Source organism: Sander lucioperca, chromosome 4, assembly GCF_008315115.2.
Source record: "Sander lucioperca isolate FBNREF2018 chromosome 4, SLUC_FBN_1.2, whole genome shotgun sequence".
Lineage (NCBI taxonomy): Eukaryota > Metazoa > Chordata > Actinopteri > Perciformes > Percidae > Sander > Sander lucioperca.
In genome coordinates, this window is record NC_050176.1 from 17,731,862 (window position 1) to 17,749,123 (window position 17,262).

Genomic DNA, 17,262 nt, shown 5'->3' on the forward strand with positions numbered 1-17,262 from the left:
CCTCCCTGTACAAGTTGGAATGAGATGAACTCTCTTTCAGTATTGTAAGAAAAACCAAAGCACAAATAAAACATAAGAATATAAGGAATCATGCTTAAATGTAATTTTTGCCATTACACTGACACACTCAATTAAGATAGTGAACAGGGTAAACTTAGTAACTGCCCAACATCTGCAAGTTAGCATTGTCATTGTGAGCGTGTTAGCATGCTGACTTCAGCATTCAGCTCAAAGTGCTAGCACAGCTGTAGGCCAGTGCATATGATGTTATATATATATATATATATATATATATATATATATATATATATGTATATATATATATATATATATGTATATATATATATATATATATATATATATATATATATATATATGTGTGTGTGTGTGTGTGTGTGTGTGTGTGTATATATGTATATGTATGTATGTATATATGTATATGTATATATCAGCCTCATGATTTAAGTATGAATCAGGCTATACTTGCAACACACAAAATACACTCACATACAAAAGCAATTTTTCTACCTGCCAAAGTACGAAAAGATTGAAAAGCTAACAACATAAAATAATGGAGACAGATAGAAGGGGAGTGCCAAACAAGGAAAAAGCAGAGAGAGATGAATGACAGAAGTATAGAGACGGGAAAGAAAAAAGAGACAGTAGAGACAGAGGACTAGCATAAAAAGTAACAGAGTGAGAGCTGTAAGAAAGAGAGCTGTTGAATTTGTCAGAGGGAGGAATGTTTTTTGACATTTGGTGAAGATCCCTTCGCCCTTGGTTCGGCGATCTTTGCAAAACGTACTGCTGCACCTCCGTCTCATCCATCGTTCCGCTTTGACAAAGGTCAAGGTTGCAAACTTTGAGCGTTCCTCTACATTAGTAGGCCAGTCCTGCATCGCTACAGTCCTCCAGGACTGCTGAGTAGTATGCTTCATTTCAAGCAAATGACAAAACAAAGATTCACATCAGTGGTTCAGATTCAGAACATGTTGCCTCCAGTGCGTCCCTCTGAAAATCAAATTACAGGCAACACCGAGCGCGTCAGTTCATCTTTAATCCCCCTGTATATACACAGAAAAGAACACTAGCTAATCTAGGCTTTTTGCTCACAACAGCAATAACATGCATTAGCAAGCTGGGATCTTTGATTTATTTGGATTTTTTTTGCTCCCCTCTTTTAATTAGATGCATGATTAAAGCTGTGGGGGGGGGGTTGTCAATGCGGGGCTTATCTCTGATTACTGCACAAACAAATTATTTTCCATTACCCCACCGTTTAGGGCAAACTGCTCAACTGGGGAGAGGGGGGAGGGTGGTAAGGAAGGAGGAGAGAAATAGAGGTTTAATAGAGAGACAGGGGTTTGAAGGGAGAGATATGATTGTCAGGGAAAGATAGGAGAAAGAAGGTAAATATAACTGTTGTAGGAAGAGAGATGGAAGTAAGAGATTGGCAGAGAGGTGTGGAGAGAAAGCGGGAGGGAAGGGAGATTGAGAGAAGGGTGGGAGGGAGACAGGGCTAGGAAAGAGAGGAGGTTACTGAAACTGAAACGTCCGTCTTTTTATAATTGAACAAATTGGGTTAATGTCTTGGAAACTGAGCAAAAGGCATTGGCTGAATCCGAATATTGCTGCATTTGACCTTGTTTACTGTCCTGGGCTAGAACTAGCAGTTACTTTCATGAATGATTAATCTGCTGATTATTTTCTCAACAAAATGATCAAGTGTTTGGTCTGCAAAATGTCTACCGCTGATAATTTGCCAGAACCCAAGGTGGCCACCGTAATTTTCAGATTACATCAGCCAACAATCCAAAACCCAAAGATATTCACTTTACTGTCATATACCACATGACAAAAAAATAAAATAAAACTGCCATATTTGAGAAGCTAACCAAGGAAGGGAACTTTTGCTTGTATATGACCATTAGTCAATTGCCAAAAAGGTTGTAGTGGGAGCCATTAATCTATTGACAGAATATGAATCAGCTAGTCAATTAATGGACTAATTTTCTTCAGCTTTCTTACAGACATAAAGCCAGTGAGGCAGTGAGGAGATAACATGGAAAATGAGACAGGACGTCAGGCCTTATAGATGCCATGGATATGACCAATGCCAAGATTTATATATCTATTATATAAGATTTGTCTAAATAGATGTATATTGAATATCTAAATTGTATCCATTGTTTTATTTGTTAGTTAGGGTATGGGCACGGGCACTTGACACTCCTTACAAACTTGATAAATTGCTGGAGCAACCCTGAGATGATCGAGTGCACAAAACTTGGCATTAGCCAAAGTGCCCATTTGACAAAGATGAGTCAAGGAAACATAACATTTTCCCAGTGCCACTGTGTGTTGTTGACAGCAGGCAGGATAGACCCATTGACTCCAAGTTTTGACTCTGCCATCAGCATGTTCCTACAGATTCATAGCACCAGGTGGTGTTCCATTTGCTGCTGCATTTCTGTTTACTGTACTGTGCCATTTTCTGCAAACTCTATTTTTGAAACATGCATCAACAATCACACCATATTCAAAACACATTTTATTACAGTGGTTCCCAACAATTTTAGCTGGTGACCCCCTATGTAATCTAAAGCAATGTCTTCTTGGGCCCTCTGGTCACAGGCTGCCAATAGATGATTTAGCCATACAGTAATTCCACAAGATAAAAGAAAAGATAAAAGTCAGAAACATTGTTTTGTTTAATAGAATTTAGTTTTTTCTTGTTGTGAACCCTTAGATTCATCCCGCAACCTCTTGTGGGGTCTCAACCTCTAGGTCAGAGATCTTCAACAGGGGGTCCTCGGAGTAACTGCTGGGGGGGCACCAAAGTTTTGTAATTTTTTTAATTTGGAAAGTTCTTTTCAAAAACTAATATCTCTTAACATTAATCCAACATATTATTAGCAAATATAATCATATATCATATATATATCAGCCTATTGGTGAAAAAAAGACATTGATGATAGGCTTACTTGCCTATAGGTAAGGTATTCACCAAGGTAACCATCCACAGATACAGTTAATCCTAAGGATTCACTGTGGCACATGCATGTTTAACATTAAAACATGATTTATAGTATCCTATGCACTTAAAGGTGCTGTAGGTAGGACTGTGAAGATTGGAGAATGAATGTGTGTGCATGAGCAGTGATTGACACGCAGTTAGACAAAATTAAATGATTTAATAATATTGTATAACAATAACAATAACTTATTTCACTAGTAAATGGCTGTTGAACGACAAAAACAACCACCATGGACATTTACAATAACTTCAAATGCACCACGAAGCTGTAGTTTACCAGTTTCATTGAACGCACCGTCTGTGTTGTTTTTCTGATGGCAGCTCGGCAGCTGCAGATTGTTACATCCAGCCGTTGATTCACAGTCCTCTACAGTAAAACACAGTCAAACTTTACACCGTTCAGCGTTAGCTGTCAGCATTGTAACCGTGTTTCATCCAGCTACTAGCTAGCGGTAGGCTAACGTTAGCTTCTGTTGAGTATAGTGTTAACTAGATAGCGGTAGGCTAACGTTAGCTGCTGTCGAGTATAGTGTTAACTAGCGTCACATGCAGCGGTGTTTGTGTTGCCTGTATCGTCTTCAGAGCACCAGAGAGAAGTGCAGACATATCAGTGGCACCAGATTTCGGTAGCCAGGGTTGGCAGGAAGAAGATTTTTTACAAGTGATTGTTCCAGTTAATGATCCAGGCAGCACATTCTCGTCTCCCTCCTTCATTTTACAGTCAAATGGTGGCTAGAACGGCTCCGGGTCAAACGTCAATATGGAATGGATTAATCTGCGTTATTTTTTTTAACGCGTTATTTTTTCTCAGATTAATTAATCGAAATTAACGCATTATTATATAAATATATAATAATATATAATATATATATAAATAACGCGTTAATTTCAATTAATTAATCTGAGAAGAAAGAAATAACGCAGATTAATCTATTCCATATTGACGTTTGACCCGGAGCCATTCTAGCCACCATTGGACTGTAAAATGAAGGAGTGAGACGAGAATGTGCTGCCTGGATCATTAATTGGAACATTCACTTGTAAAAATCTTCTTCCTGCCAACCCTGGCTACTGAAATCTGGTGCCACTGATATGTCTGCGCTCTTCTCTCTGATGCTCTGAAACAGACGGCAACACAAACACCGCTGCACGTGACGCTAGTTAACACTATACTCGACAGCAGCTAACGTTAGCCTACCACTAGCTAGTTAACACTACACTCAACGGCAGCTAACGTTAGCCTACCGCTAGCTAGTAGCTGGATTAAACACGGTTAAAATGCTGACAGCTAACGCTAAATGGTGTAAAGTTTGACTGTGTTTTACTGTAGAGGATTCAACACCGGTATGTAACAATCTGCAGCTGCCGTCGGAGAAACAACACAGACGGTGCGTTCAATGAAACTGGTAAACTACAGCCTCGTGGTGCATTTGAAGTTATTGTAAATGTCCATTTCCCATCTGGTGGTCGTTTTTGTCGTTCAACAGCAATTTAATAGTGAAATAAGTTATTGTTATACATTATTATTAAATCATTTAATTTTGACCATATGGCCTTAGCAATAAACAAGCCGTTCTTTAATGTCACCGACTGTTGGTTAGTACCCTTTTTTTTCTTTTCTTTTTTTACTTTCTTAAAAAGTATCGGTTCAGGCACCGTTAATTATGTATGCGATTAATTTCGATTAATTAATCACAAAGTATATAATTAATTAGATTCAATTTTTTAATCGATTGACAGCCCTAATAGATATATATTTTTCACTTGCCTCAAATAAAAAGTGTGGTCGTTTATTTTACTTTTACTTAAGATTTACAGATGTCCTTCTCTGATGTTAGTCTTCACCTCCAATGGAGATAAATGGATGTTTGTTTGTGGTGCCCGAAGCACTTAGAAAGTTTCATTTTTGACACCATGTCTCTGTCTCACTATGTCTTTCTGTCAGGCTTTTGATGCATTCATCTACATCTTCTTCGCAATGGAGATGGTTATAAAGATGATGGCCCTGGGAATCTTTGGTCGACGCTGTTACCTCGGGGACACTTGGAACCGACTGGATTTCTTTATCGTCATGGCAGGGTGAGGACCTCCTGTTCCCTTTATTCTATCCCTTTTGCATGGCGGGGGACTCACATGAGTGAGAACAGTGACAGATTTTTGTGCTAAACACACCTCTTGCAAAGCTCAGTGATTTACAGCACGGAATGAAAACAATTATATTAAGCATAATGGGCAATTCCAACACATAGCTCTGTTGTTTTTAAATTTGGAGTGCTGTCAGTAACAAGAAAAATGAAAACAATCGGTGCTGCCTACACCGTGTTATCCTCCTGCTAGCATTAGCACCCAACAGGCTTAAACAGTTTTAAACTTGTCTTTAGCCTCTTAACATGTTCAAAATGTCATTAAAAGTGCCTACCCATGTGAAGTGATTCCTTCCGAGTGAACACAGTGAATCTGACTGCAGTAGATGTGAAAGAAATGCATAAAAGTTCTGCTAATTCAGCTCTGTTTAGTTCCGGTGTTGATACTGCAAGGAGTGCTTCGGGACCGTCTACAAACTACAACACCGAAAAGAGATGCAAACATATTTTCAAAAATAGGCATAGGCTTATTTTTTAAAAGTAAGTGCTGTAGTACAACTAGCCGGAGACAAGTTATAATTGAGGTACGTTTGGAGACACTACCTTATTTAATCATTAAATTAATAGCCTACTTATTTTGGTTGTATCTCTTTTCTGTGTTGTAGTTTGTAGACGGTCCCTAAGCACTCTTAACTGCCGTCTCAACACCAGAACTAAACAGGGCTGAATTAGCAGAACTTTCATGCATTTCTTTCACATCTACTGCAGTCAGATTCACTGTGTTCACTCGGAAGGAATCACTTCATATGGGTAAGCACTTTTAATGACATTTTGAACATGTTAAGAGGCTAAAAACAAGTTTAAAACGTGCCCTGTTTAAGCCTGTTGGGTGCTAATGCTAGCAGGAGGATAACACGGTGTAGGCAGCACCGATTGTTTTCGTTTTTCTTGCTACTGACAGCACTCCAAATTTAAAAACAACAGAGCTACGTGTTGAAATCGACCAGAATTCTCCTTTAAGTTCCATAAGTGTAATTGTTAGTCTTAGTGAATTAGTTAAAAGTTCAACATTTTAATTATGATTCATCATGGGTCTATGCTCCAATTCCCCTTTTTTTATGGCTTATTGTGCTGTCCCGACAGTTGGTTCATTGTGCTACCATGCATGGCCAATCATGTCAGTGTTAAATATGTTATGACATTACATATAATGATATTTAATTAGGCTGAGCTAATCACTGCAGTATACTTTTAATGAATGAGCTGAAATTACCTTAAATTATTAAATTTAGCACATGGTCATACTTCTACGGCCAACTTATTTATTTTGCTAGATTTTCTCTGGCGTCACAAAAAGCTATCGAGAAACTACTGATTTTAAGTGTTAATGCAACTGGCCCTCATTTTGACACATTTCACATTTCAAGAAAGAGGTGTCTTGTATCATTATATTATGGGATAGATGCTGTGGGATCACTACATCTATGAGGAATTGCTATGTACTGTAACACACTGCTGTTTAATGTTCTGATTGATATAGGAAAAATCCCTGCACACATACAGTATGTGTTACCATGGGTACCAGAATCCTACATTTTTGAAAGTATATTCCTTATACACATTGCTTACACAATTGGGACTTTAAGCAGCGACAACTGAAGGGACTGTTGAAGGGACAGTTATAGGAACAGCTACGGCGTTTCGAGAAAAAAAATGTTTACTACTTTGCTCATTCAGATTTTATCCCGGCACTTCCCTCTGATGTTGTAGCCCAACCAACTACTACGGGAGAACAACTAGTTTGCCATACCCAGCAAAATATTAGTGCTAGCAGGTAATCCATACGGCAAATCTAAATTGCTGGACCTGAAACTTTCGTTTACGGATTTGTACATGCCCTAAATGCACCTTCACCGGGTGCTTCACGCCGTGCGCTTAGATAGTTGAAATACGGTCCACAATGTTGCATAATAAATGCATAAATGAATAAACTTCCGTTACAAGAATTCTGTACACTCTCGTTGCTTTACACACACAAAATCCTATACAGGTGTTTTATTGCCACAGAAAACGTTATAGTTTTTCATTGCAACCAAATTTCACACCAGCTGACAGATGAGATAAATTGATAATTTGAAGTGCTGGAGCACTAATGAATATCTAAAAATTATTTTCCTCAAAGACATGATTAACACTTTATTATTTGATGTGTGCATCACTCACATTGTTTTCAGGAATTAATACAAAGAGCTCTGCATTCTCACAAACACAAACACCATTTTGGTAGGCTTTAATTTTACTTGATGGTAAAACAGTAGAGTCGGTGACAGAATAATGAACACAACAGAAAAAAAACTTTGGCAAAGAAGCAGACATTTCCAGAGCTGGGGTATTATCTCTTGGCACATACGAATTAAAGTAATTAACATGATTTGATGACTCAAAACAATCAAGTTGTATCCTATTATTGTTATGTTGTGGAGTTTTTTTAAGAGATGATTATCATGTAGAGCAGTACCCCTCTACGACCGGTAAATAGATCCCCTTTAAAGCAGATGACACAGCCAGGTTATCTGGGGATGCTGTGTACATATCTCTCGTCCGTACATTCTGTTGGCTGATGCGTTTTTAAAGAGACATTCTCCATTATGTTGGAGACTTTCCAAATGTCATAATTAACTTTGACATGCTGTGCACAGGAAAGCAATTATGAATAGTCAATAACAACACAAAAAGTATCTGTATTAAGTTTCAATGGCTTAAAAAAATCATTAAAAATAAGCTGTATATTAATTGAATCATCCTCAATTAATCTACCCTCAGTAGTGTATCTAGTGATAGAGCACTTGTCTTATTATGTACAAGTACATGTACTAATTAAAATGTGAATTGTCTTTAAGGGGTACTCCAGATATTAAGTATTGCACCTTCAAAGTTCCAAGTTGAGTGACTCACAAGAGATAAAAAAAAAAAAAAAAAAAATTATTTAGCAGGGGCCAAGTTAAGTCTGGTCCCTAGTAGTCTCGCATTGCCAGACCTTCCTCCACAGCGCTGCGGAGGAGGGTCTGGCTAGTCCACACAGTATTCCGGGATGGGAGAAAAACGTGCTCTGGTTTATTGGCATTTCTTTAAACCAATCACAATCGTCTTGAGCGGAGCTGGGCGCCTGACGGAGCCACGGTGCCGCTGCAAAACAGCCTCGGGAAGGAACTTGTTTTGGTGGAACATGTGTACGTTCAAAAGTTGTTTTAGTCGTGCAACAGAAAACTCAGATTGGACAGATAGTCTAGCTAGCTGTCTGGATTTACCCTGCAGAGATCTGAGGAGCAGTTAACCATAGTCCTCATAAATCCACCGGAGTTTAAAATGCCAACACAAAGAAAGCAGAAGGAAATGGACATCCGGCCGAAATGAGGGACATCAGGCAGAATTTCCAGAAATGAAACGTCATCAATATACAGTAGACTAGGTCCCCAAAAATGCTGAGTCCTACATGTCCATTAATTAAAAACTCAATGGCAATAATCTTGTCTTAGATCTTCGTTCCTACTACAGAGACAACCCTGATGGCTTATTTGATGATTTTATAACTTGACAAAGCTTCTAAAGAGCAAAAAAAACCATACATTATACTGTGTTTTCACTGGCTGAGTTGAACTCCCCATGACTAGTAAAATGTAGCAGCTAATAAAGCAATTGTTTTGAAAAAAAATATGTGTTTACATATGCGATATGTGTAATAAAATACCCCTGTGTCTGCAAAATGCTAACACAGAGCTGATGGCCAAACACATGTTTTAAATGTCCTGTAACTTCCGTACACTAATGTGGTTGTCAAAACAGATGGGCTTGGAAAAAGTCCACACCACAAACCACACTAAAGACCACACTATACATGAGATCAAATCACATCTCCATTCTCTTCCAACATTTTCTCTTCCCCCTTTTAATTAATATTCAAATAGTTGTTTTAAAATATTGCGTTCCAAGATATGCATTTCTGTTACATCTTTCGTCGATGAATTATTAAGCTTCTCCTTTCCATTGTCCCCCTGTAGCTTTTCATTTTTAACTTAACTTGCACTTTTCTATCTTACACATTTCCTCTGCCTTTTCTACTTCCTTCATCCTCCTCTTCTTTTCCCCTCTAGGAAGGGTGAACATTTCTCATTCACATTTACTGCCCTGGTTTCTCTAGATTTCCAGCCACGCACTGTTCCAGCCCCTAGGCTAGAGAATATACCGCTGTCTCCATCTTGCTTTCTTCTAATGCTTTATCTAGTCTGTTTCCTCCACTCTGATCCCACAGTTTCAGCACTATGTCTTTCTTCGCCCTCCCTCTCCACACTTTTCCTTCAGTCATCATCCTCTAAGCAGCAGCCATAGAGATGTCACCTCGTCTCTCTGCGCCAAAACCCCAATGCTCAGCGTGTGCGTTGCAGCCACCCCTACCACCACCACCAATTACTCCCCAGTCTTTCATTCACCACATGCAGCTGGTGTAGGGGCAAAGGATGGGTGTGTGTGATAAAACGTTGGACCCCTGGGAACTTGTGTGCTGCAAACACAAACAGTAGGCGAGCTGCAGGAAAGGGATTAGGAGCAGCGTGAGTCTCACACCAGGCTCTGCTTAGCTTGCCTATGAAGCTGAACCAGACCCCTGCACACAGTCAGATTGTATAAAGCAATGTGTGAGACTGCTGTTTGTTTGTGTGGACTGGTGTGGAGAAGGCAGGTGTCCAACACTAAACCAGAAGTTTGCTCTTTGAAGGAACTCTCCCACAGGCACAATTCCCCAGACAACATGTAAAACAACCCAGTGAAAGCTATGGAGCCAATGTTGGACTTTCCTTATTGAACATCCAAAATATATTTTCTCATTCATCCTCAGGTTTCCTACAGCTGAGATAATCATGGCAGTTCTTTTATGCACAACAAAAACAGCGCCATAGGATATCAGTCTCTCCTTATTCAGATCTCCAGTGTGGTATATGTACAGCAGTGTGGCTCTTGGTTGCTGTAATAACATTACTCACAATGAGTGACTCTGATCCTAATTTGTTGGAGCGCTGCGCCACTGTGTTCGCCTGCAGCAGAGTGGACAGGGAGGGGGAGGAAGAACGAAAAAAAAGGGAAGGTGGAGAAGTTCACTGTTGACACCTGCAATTGCTCAACATTACAGTTGGACTCTTGCCTTGCCTGCATGAGGAGATTTGATGTTTAGTTGTAGAGTTTTTCTTTGGAAACAGCACTGGGAGCAAGGAGAATCTTGGCTTGGATTGACGTCTGTGAACTCTGAAAATCTGTCTTTAGTATCAAAGTTAACTATCATGAATGAACATATCCTTGTCAAAAAATACAGTAAATTAAATACAGGAGTTAAATGACTCATCAATGATCAAGTATCTTAAAAAGGAAGCGGGCTAAAGCTGAATATCTTAGCTATACATCTCTAGGATTGCTTGTTTATGCTTTTGAAGGTCAGCTTGAGCAAGAAACCGCAGCTACAAGTTCCACAGTTGCCTCCCCTCAAAGCCCTTTCCCACTTTTAAATATCCATTTCAAGTTTGACAACCTTCTTTTGCCCCTGGATTCTTATTTTTTACACTGAAAGCGACTCTGCCTCGGAAATGTTCGCATAACGGGAACCTGTCCTTCTAATGATCCCCATATATTGTATTCCTGTGTGTATGTGAGTGCATACTGTATATTTGCGTGTAACCTTTTGTGACAGTCTATCATCTGGGGTAGTTTTGGAGAGGCTATATCTGTGAGTGCAGGCCCAGCTTTACACCTCCTCTCTCAGGATCCATTCATTCTCCCAGCTCCTCCTCTCTCCCTTTACGCCCTCTATCTGTCTCCAACACTCGGCAGAGGGAGTGGGAGAGAAGGTAAAGACACGCTGATGTGTTGAGAGAGCATGAATGAAAAATACTAGCAATATATTGTGGAGACAGGAAGGGACATCAAAGCGTATCAACGGAGAAATGTCAGGGCTCATAAATTTACACATTTTACGCTCTTAATGCATTCTTATCAAACCTATTGTAAGAATGACAACCAGGACTGTGTCCTCTGTTGCTCAGGCTGTTGCTCGCTCACTGGAATGTTCTGCTCTGAGCATTACCCGTGTGAGCAGAACCACCACTGTTCAATGGGCAATCTGAGCCAGCTAATTGCTCGCCGCCATTGTTGCAGCCATAGATGCTGGTTGCGTGATGGGCTCCTGATGGGCGATGCTGCGCAGAAGTTCAGTTGCTGAGAGATTCACCGCAGTGGCAAATGATTCTTGCCAAGCTAGAAAGGCATTTTTTTTTCATTAACAGAGACTGAAGACAAGTTAATTGGTCCCTAAGGCAGACAGGATTTATCAGCTTTTACTGCCACTTCAAATTGTAGTACATGGTTTAAAATGATAATAAAACATGTATTCTTGCTATGTGAATAGAGCATCGTTTTTCCTGCTGCAAGAAGACACTAGTTCTGTTTCCATGAACATATTTTTACGTACGTTTTGAAGTATCGCATTAGAAAATGTTGATGGAAACAGCACAATTCGAAAAAACTTCCCCAAATTCGCAAAAAGGTTTTTACGCACGCTTGAGGTGGTTTTTGCCTTTTTCGAAAAAGAGTTAATGCGCAAAATGGGAGATGGAAACAGTTTTGCCGAATAAGTTGTGACGTAGCAAAAATAGTGTTTTTTGAAAATTAAACCACATAAACCTATTCTGGTACAACCTCTAAATACAAATTTGAACCTGAAAATGAGCATAATATGAGCACTTTAATGTCTTACCTATAGTAAGCCTATCATCAATACTGTGTAAATTAAATGGTTTTTTTTAGCAAATGCAAAGGCTTTGCTAATGTGTTAGATTCATGTTAATGCATATTTTCAGACATACTGTATTTCAATTTTTTAAAACAATTACTGCAGTAACTCTGAGGACCCCTTAGGGGTCGAGACCCCCTGTTGAAGATCTTTGCTTTAGGCATTAAAATAATATATTTTTGAAAACATTCTAAATCAATAAAGATACATTCTTTTTTTTTTTTATCAAAACATAATTAACTCTGAAACGTCATCAACACGCCGACTCACTCCCTGTGAATTCTCACACTTTGGGCTCAATCGGAATTACACAGACTTTGTACTAGGGAGGTGGCAGGGTAAAGACCGTTTGATGTCTGATCCAACTGATTCAGACTTTTTGTTATCTGTGCCATCTGTTTCTCTCTATTCTGGCATTGTTTTCATGTGTATGTGTGCTTATATGTGTACACTGTAAATGTGCAGTCCGTCATATATCAAACATATGCTTTCAGTATATATCTTAACTGTCTCCTCCTTACATTCTGAGCTGCCAAACCATATACTGGTGAGGAGAGCAGATGGGAGACCATAATTGATCTTGATCTTTCTTTAGCAGAACTATATTTACATATATATCAAATGTTCTCCCCCTCCATTTACATAAATAAGTTGTGTCTGCTCATATAGTTTTCTTAAATATTGGATGGAAGTAAGCATGTTCTTGGATAAGGTTGAAAATAACTACTCATGTTCCTTTGTGAATAACCAGGTGCATTTCAACATTTATTTTGAAGGACCATCTACTTATTATTCATAATTTTACAAGATCACACCAACAATGACACCAGAGTGTCATCTGCAAATTTGATGATTTTGTGACACTAATTTGTTTGATAAAGAGTTGAGAATTAAGATACTGAATAATCGGGGATAAGACACAGTGTCATAACTTCATGTTCCCAACAGTCAGTTTGTTCAATAGTTCCACCAACCAAAACCAAGTGCACCACCGTAATTAGAAATTTAACATATTTCCCATTCTTGTATAAAAATTGACAATTGACAGTTTTTAAGAACGTAGCAGGAGCCTTGGCTCACATATAATTATTGACGACGCACTTTCAAGCACCAGCCGTAATGCTGCTGCATGCTTAATGAATATGTGACACCATATTATGTTGATCCAATGTGTAACATATCCAACACAGTGTTCAGTGTGTGCATGTGTATCGGTATTTTCGTACTATCCATACACTCTAAAAACACTAATTTGCAATGCATATTTAATGCAATGGTTGATGGGCACAAACCGAATGAAGTGTTTAATTTACTAAAGCTTAGTCTTTTAAATGTATGCGTTCGTGCACTGTGTGTTTGGGTGCACATGTTACGATATCCATGTATTCTAATTAGTTTAATTGGAAGATGATCCATGAGGTTCTTGAGTTAATGATGCTGAATACTGTTTGACACTAAGCGTACAGTAAATGAAGTCTGGTATTATATAGCACCAACTGGCTCAACAGATGTGCCTTCATGGCTGATTATTCTCCTAATTCCAAATGACTAATATAGAATATAGATACATACGGGTAATTTGCTACCAGATTATTTTCAACCCTTGTCAGTCAAGCAGTTTATTCAGAACTGTGAATCTAAGTCTGTTCAGTCCAATTTCTGTTGACTCTCATATGTCATCTGATTACTTCTCCCGGTTAAGATAAACCAAGTATGGTGTTAAAACAAAAAAGCACATGTAATGCTTTCATCAACTGGATGTTATTAAAAAATATCAGGAGTGATTTCTCAAATGTATTTGCATGACAATGATGTGTATTACTACTTACAGTACAGGCTGTCCCCCAGAGTACTGAATATTTCCCTTACATCATTTAAATCCCCCCTGGGTGTCATGCATTCACTTTGATGATGGATGTACTTTGACTGACTGGAAGAGCACACAGACAGGGTCAAACTTAAGGCCACCCACGCTTAAAATGTATAAAAGCACAGATGGATGTTACATCAACTAACATAGCCTTCCACAACAGAAATGTAAATGACATGATACCTATGTCACTTTTCTGTATGACAATGCAGCTATAGCTTTTTTACATTTTTTATCTTGATTATTTAAGTTTCTGTTCGTTTCATGAAGAGATTATGGTTTAGGTCTAGTGCATGTTTAGCCTAGCTTAGCACAAACACTGGAAGCAGAGGAAAAAGCCGAGCAGCTGAAGTTTTCTCCTTTGTCGTTCTAAATGAAATAACTTGACTATTTAACACAGTTTACAAGAGTTAACAATAATCTCCTTGTTCCAGTTTTATTACAAGTAATTTAAACTGTTTCTACCTATTGATAAGGTGATTGCAGCTTATATAATCACAGCTGGTAATGAAGTTTGATTTCATTTTGTGAAAATGTTATTAATCTTGCAATATTTTATGGATATGGGAATCATTTTCTAAGGGAGTTGTGCATATGCAAATGGGCATGATCTATCTTCTTGCAACCTTTCAAAAGTTAATTACCTCTGAAAATCTGTGGCAACACTGAGCACCTTTAACATGGCACGGTTCACCATATCTCCTTGCTGCTGTTTGTGAGGCTAAACACATACCTGCTGTACTGAATGCAGTGAGATGAAACTACTATTAACTCATTTAACAGAAAGAACACATACAAATGCATTTCCTAAAATATAGTATTCCTGTAAAGATGGTTCAGCCATGTTACACTACATTGTGACCGGTGTTGTAATGTAACAAAGTACAAATACTTTGTTACTGTACTTAAGTAGAATTTTCACCTATCTGTACTTTACTTTGTTGGAAACTTTCAGTTTTACTTTGCTACTTTCCCTAAATAAAATGATGAAATACTCTGATACATTTCCCCTAAGCATCTTCGTTACTTGTTACTTGCAAGAAAAGTTTTCGTACATTGCAGTGAAAGATCCTTCCTCACAAAAAACTAAAATTCTGTTTCTGTTTTTCTATTTGTTGATGTCAGACTTTGAATTTGATGTTTAAGGTGTGGAAACCCTAAATAGTATGCTTTACTATAAATAAACCACAATAAAAAGGTTTTTTTACTACTACTTTTACTTCTACTGTAACAATTAAGTACACTCAATAACAGAGAATTACTTTTTGATACTCAAGTACAGTAAATATCACATACTTTAAGACTTTTACTCAAGTAATATTCTAAAAGGTGACTTAAACTTCTACCAAAGTCATTTTCTGGTAAGATACTTGTACTTTTACTCAAGTATTGCTTTAAATTACTTTATACAAGACTGATTTTGACCTTTCTTCATCAGCATCTTTTTTCATATTTACCTGATCCTGGTACAAAGAGTCTAAAAAAGTAAAAAAAAAAATTAAAATCTAACTTTTACGGCTTAAAAAGTCTTAAATTCACTGAAGTATTGTTTTCTACTGTAGGTCTTGAATCATTTTTAACAGGTCTTGATTTGCTATGTCCATGTAACGCTGCCTCTAATGTTCATTAAATTGTTCCCGCAACGCTTCAGTAGTGTTGAAGTTCTTTCTTTTTCTATTCCAAATATAATTTGCTTTACATGTACCAATTGTTATTACTCCATGCCGCTTTTATTCAATTTGAATACATTTATTTACTTTGCAAGTCATTTTGTGACTCTGCATTTCGTGTCGAGATAGTAGGTCTTGAATTGCATTCATAACGGTGTTCAAAACGTCATAACATGTCTTAAATTTGACTTTGTGAAACCTGCAGAAACCCTGTTCAATGGACCTTTCAAAACCAGTTTACTGGGACAGAGTCCTACTCGACCATTTACTTTCCTGCTCTGTATTTTGTTTTGTAGTAGTAAGTGACAAAGTCAGAGGCTTAAATTGGACTTGTGAGAAGTATAACAGGAAGAAATGGGAGAACATGTGGGAAGAGGGATGGCTAATGTGTCCGTAACAGCTTCAGCAGACAGATGGCTTTCATCTCTGACAAGGTATTCACATGTCTGTGCATAGAAGACACACACACACACACACACACACACACACACACACACACACACACACACACACACACAGGGACATGTGTATGAGTATCTGTACCCAGCTGGAGATGTAACAATAGCTCATTAGAGCTCTGACGCCACACGACACTGCAGGAATGTGAGAATGGAAAATAATACACACAGAGAATTGAAAATAATACACAGGGAGAGGAGGATGAGTATGTTAAGAAAAAACGAGAACGAGAAGAACGAGTTTGTGTGGTGGAAAAATCTGTAATAAAATAAAATAGATGACAGGAGGGAAAAGGTGAGGAGGAAGACAAGTGCGTCAGAGCTGTTGTAAATGAGTGTGTGTCCTGTGTGCTCACCTGTCTGTGTGCATGTGTGCGCGCCTCTATCTTCTTTTACTTGCAAACCACTTCTGGGACTGAAGATATACTGCATCCATTAATCTAATTTTAATAATTAATGCCATCTTCTCCAGAAGGAGTTTTCGCCTGGACTGTGAGACATTTAGTGCTGTCTGGTAATTGCCATATTACGGTAGTTTATTCTTGCTTTTTAGGCCATGTAAAGCCAACAGAATGGCCTACATGTGCAATATCTATTTAGCTGCATTATTCTTTTCTAAGGCCATCCACCGCCTGGATCATCAATTAAATATGTCTTTGCTAATATATGTTCACCTGATGTGACTAAAAGCAGATTAATGTTTGCTGTTAATGCTGGTGAACTGCGAAGTGTTGTAAGTGTCAGCCACTGTAGCAGATAAATGACCATGCTTCAGAGCTTGTATTCATTATTTTGGGCTGTAACATTGAGAGAACAGTTGCTGATTTTTCAGATTTCACAGTCATTAGCCACTTTTGCCTGCAGATGATATTTTAGTTTACTTTTCTCATTTTGTTGGATTGGTGTCAGAGTATAATACTCTACGATATAATACTGGAATACTAACAATCTTAAATAATTACAAATGATATTGGGTAACACTTTACCTGAAGGTATCGACATAATCGTGACATGACACTGTCATAACTATGACATGACACTGTCATGAACTTGTCATAAACGTTATAAACAAGTCATAAACATGTATGACTTATGTCATTAAGTGTCATTCGGTTTTTGTCATGACAAGTTGACATTGTTTGGATTGTCTTGATTATGACAACTTGACATTATTCAAAGTGACGTTACCAGAAGTTATCTTGGTCATGAGAAGTTTACATTAAATTAGTTTGGGATGTATTTGTAATGACAACTTGATATTAACCAGGATGACATTACCAGAGGATGTCTTTGTCATGACAACTTGACATA

The 17,262-nt window shown here is 38.1% G+C and overlaps 1 protein-coding gene across 2 annotated transcripts in view; it reads left to right on the plus strand.

Annotated features, from left to right (window-relative positions):
* LOC116042940 (voltage-dependent T-type calcium channel subunit alpha-1I-like) overlaps positions 1-17,262 on the plus strand; it is a 284,645-nt gene that overhangs the window by 104,013 nt on the left and 163,370 nt on the right. For both annotated transcript variants that reach the window (XM_036000910.1, XM_036000911.1), the window contains one exon: positions 4,983-5,116. In XM_036000910.1, the coding sequence (XP_035856803.1) occupies positions 4,983-5,116 (134 nt within the window). The remainder of the gene's footprint in view (positions 1-4,982; positions 5,117-17,262) is intronic.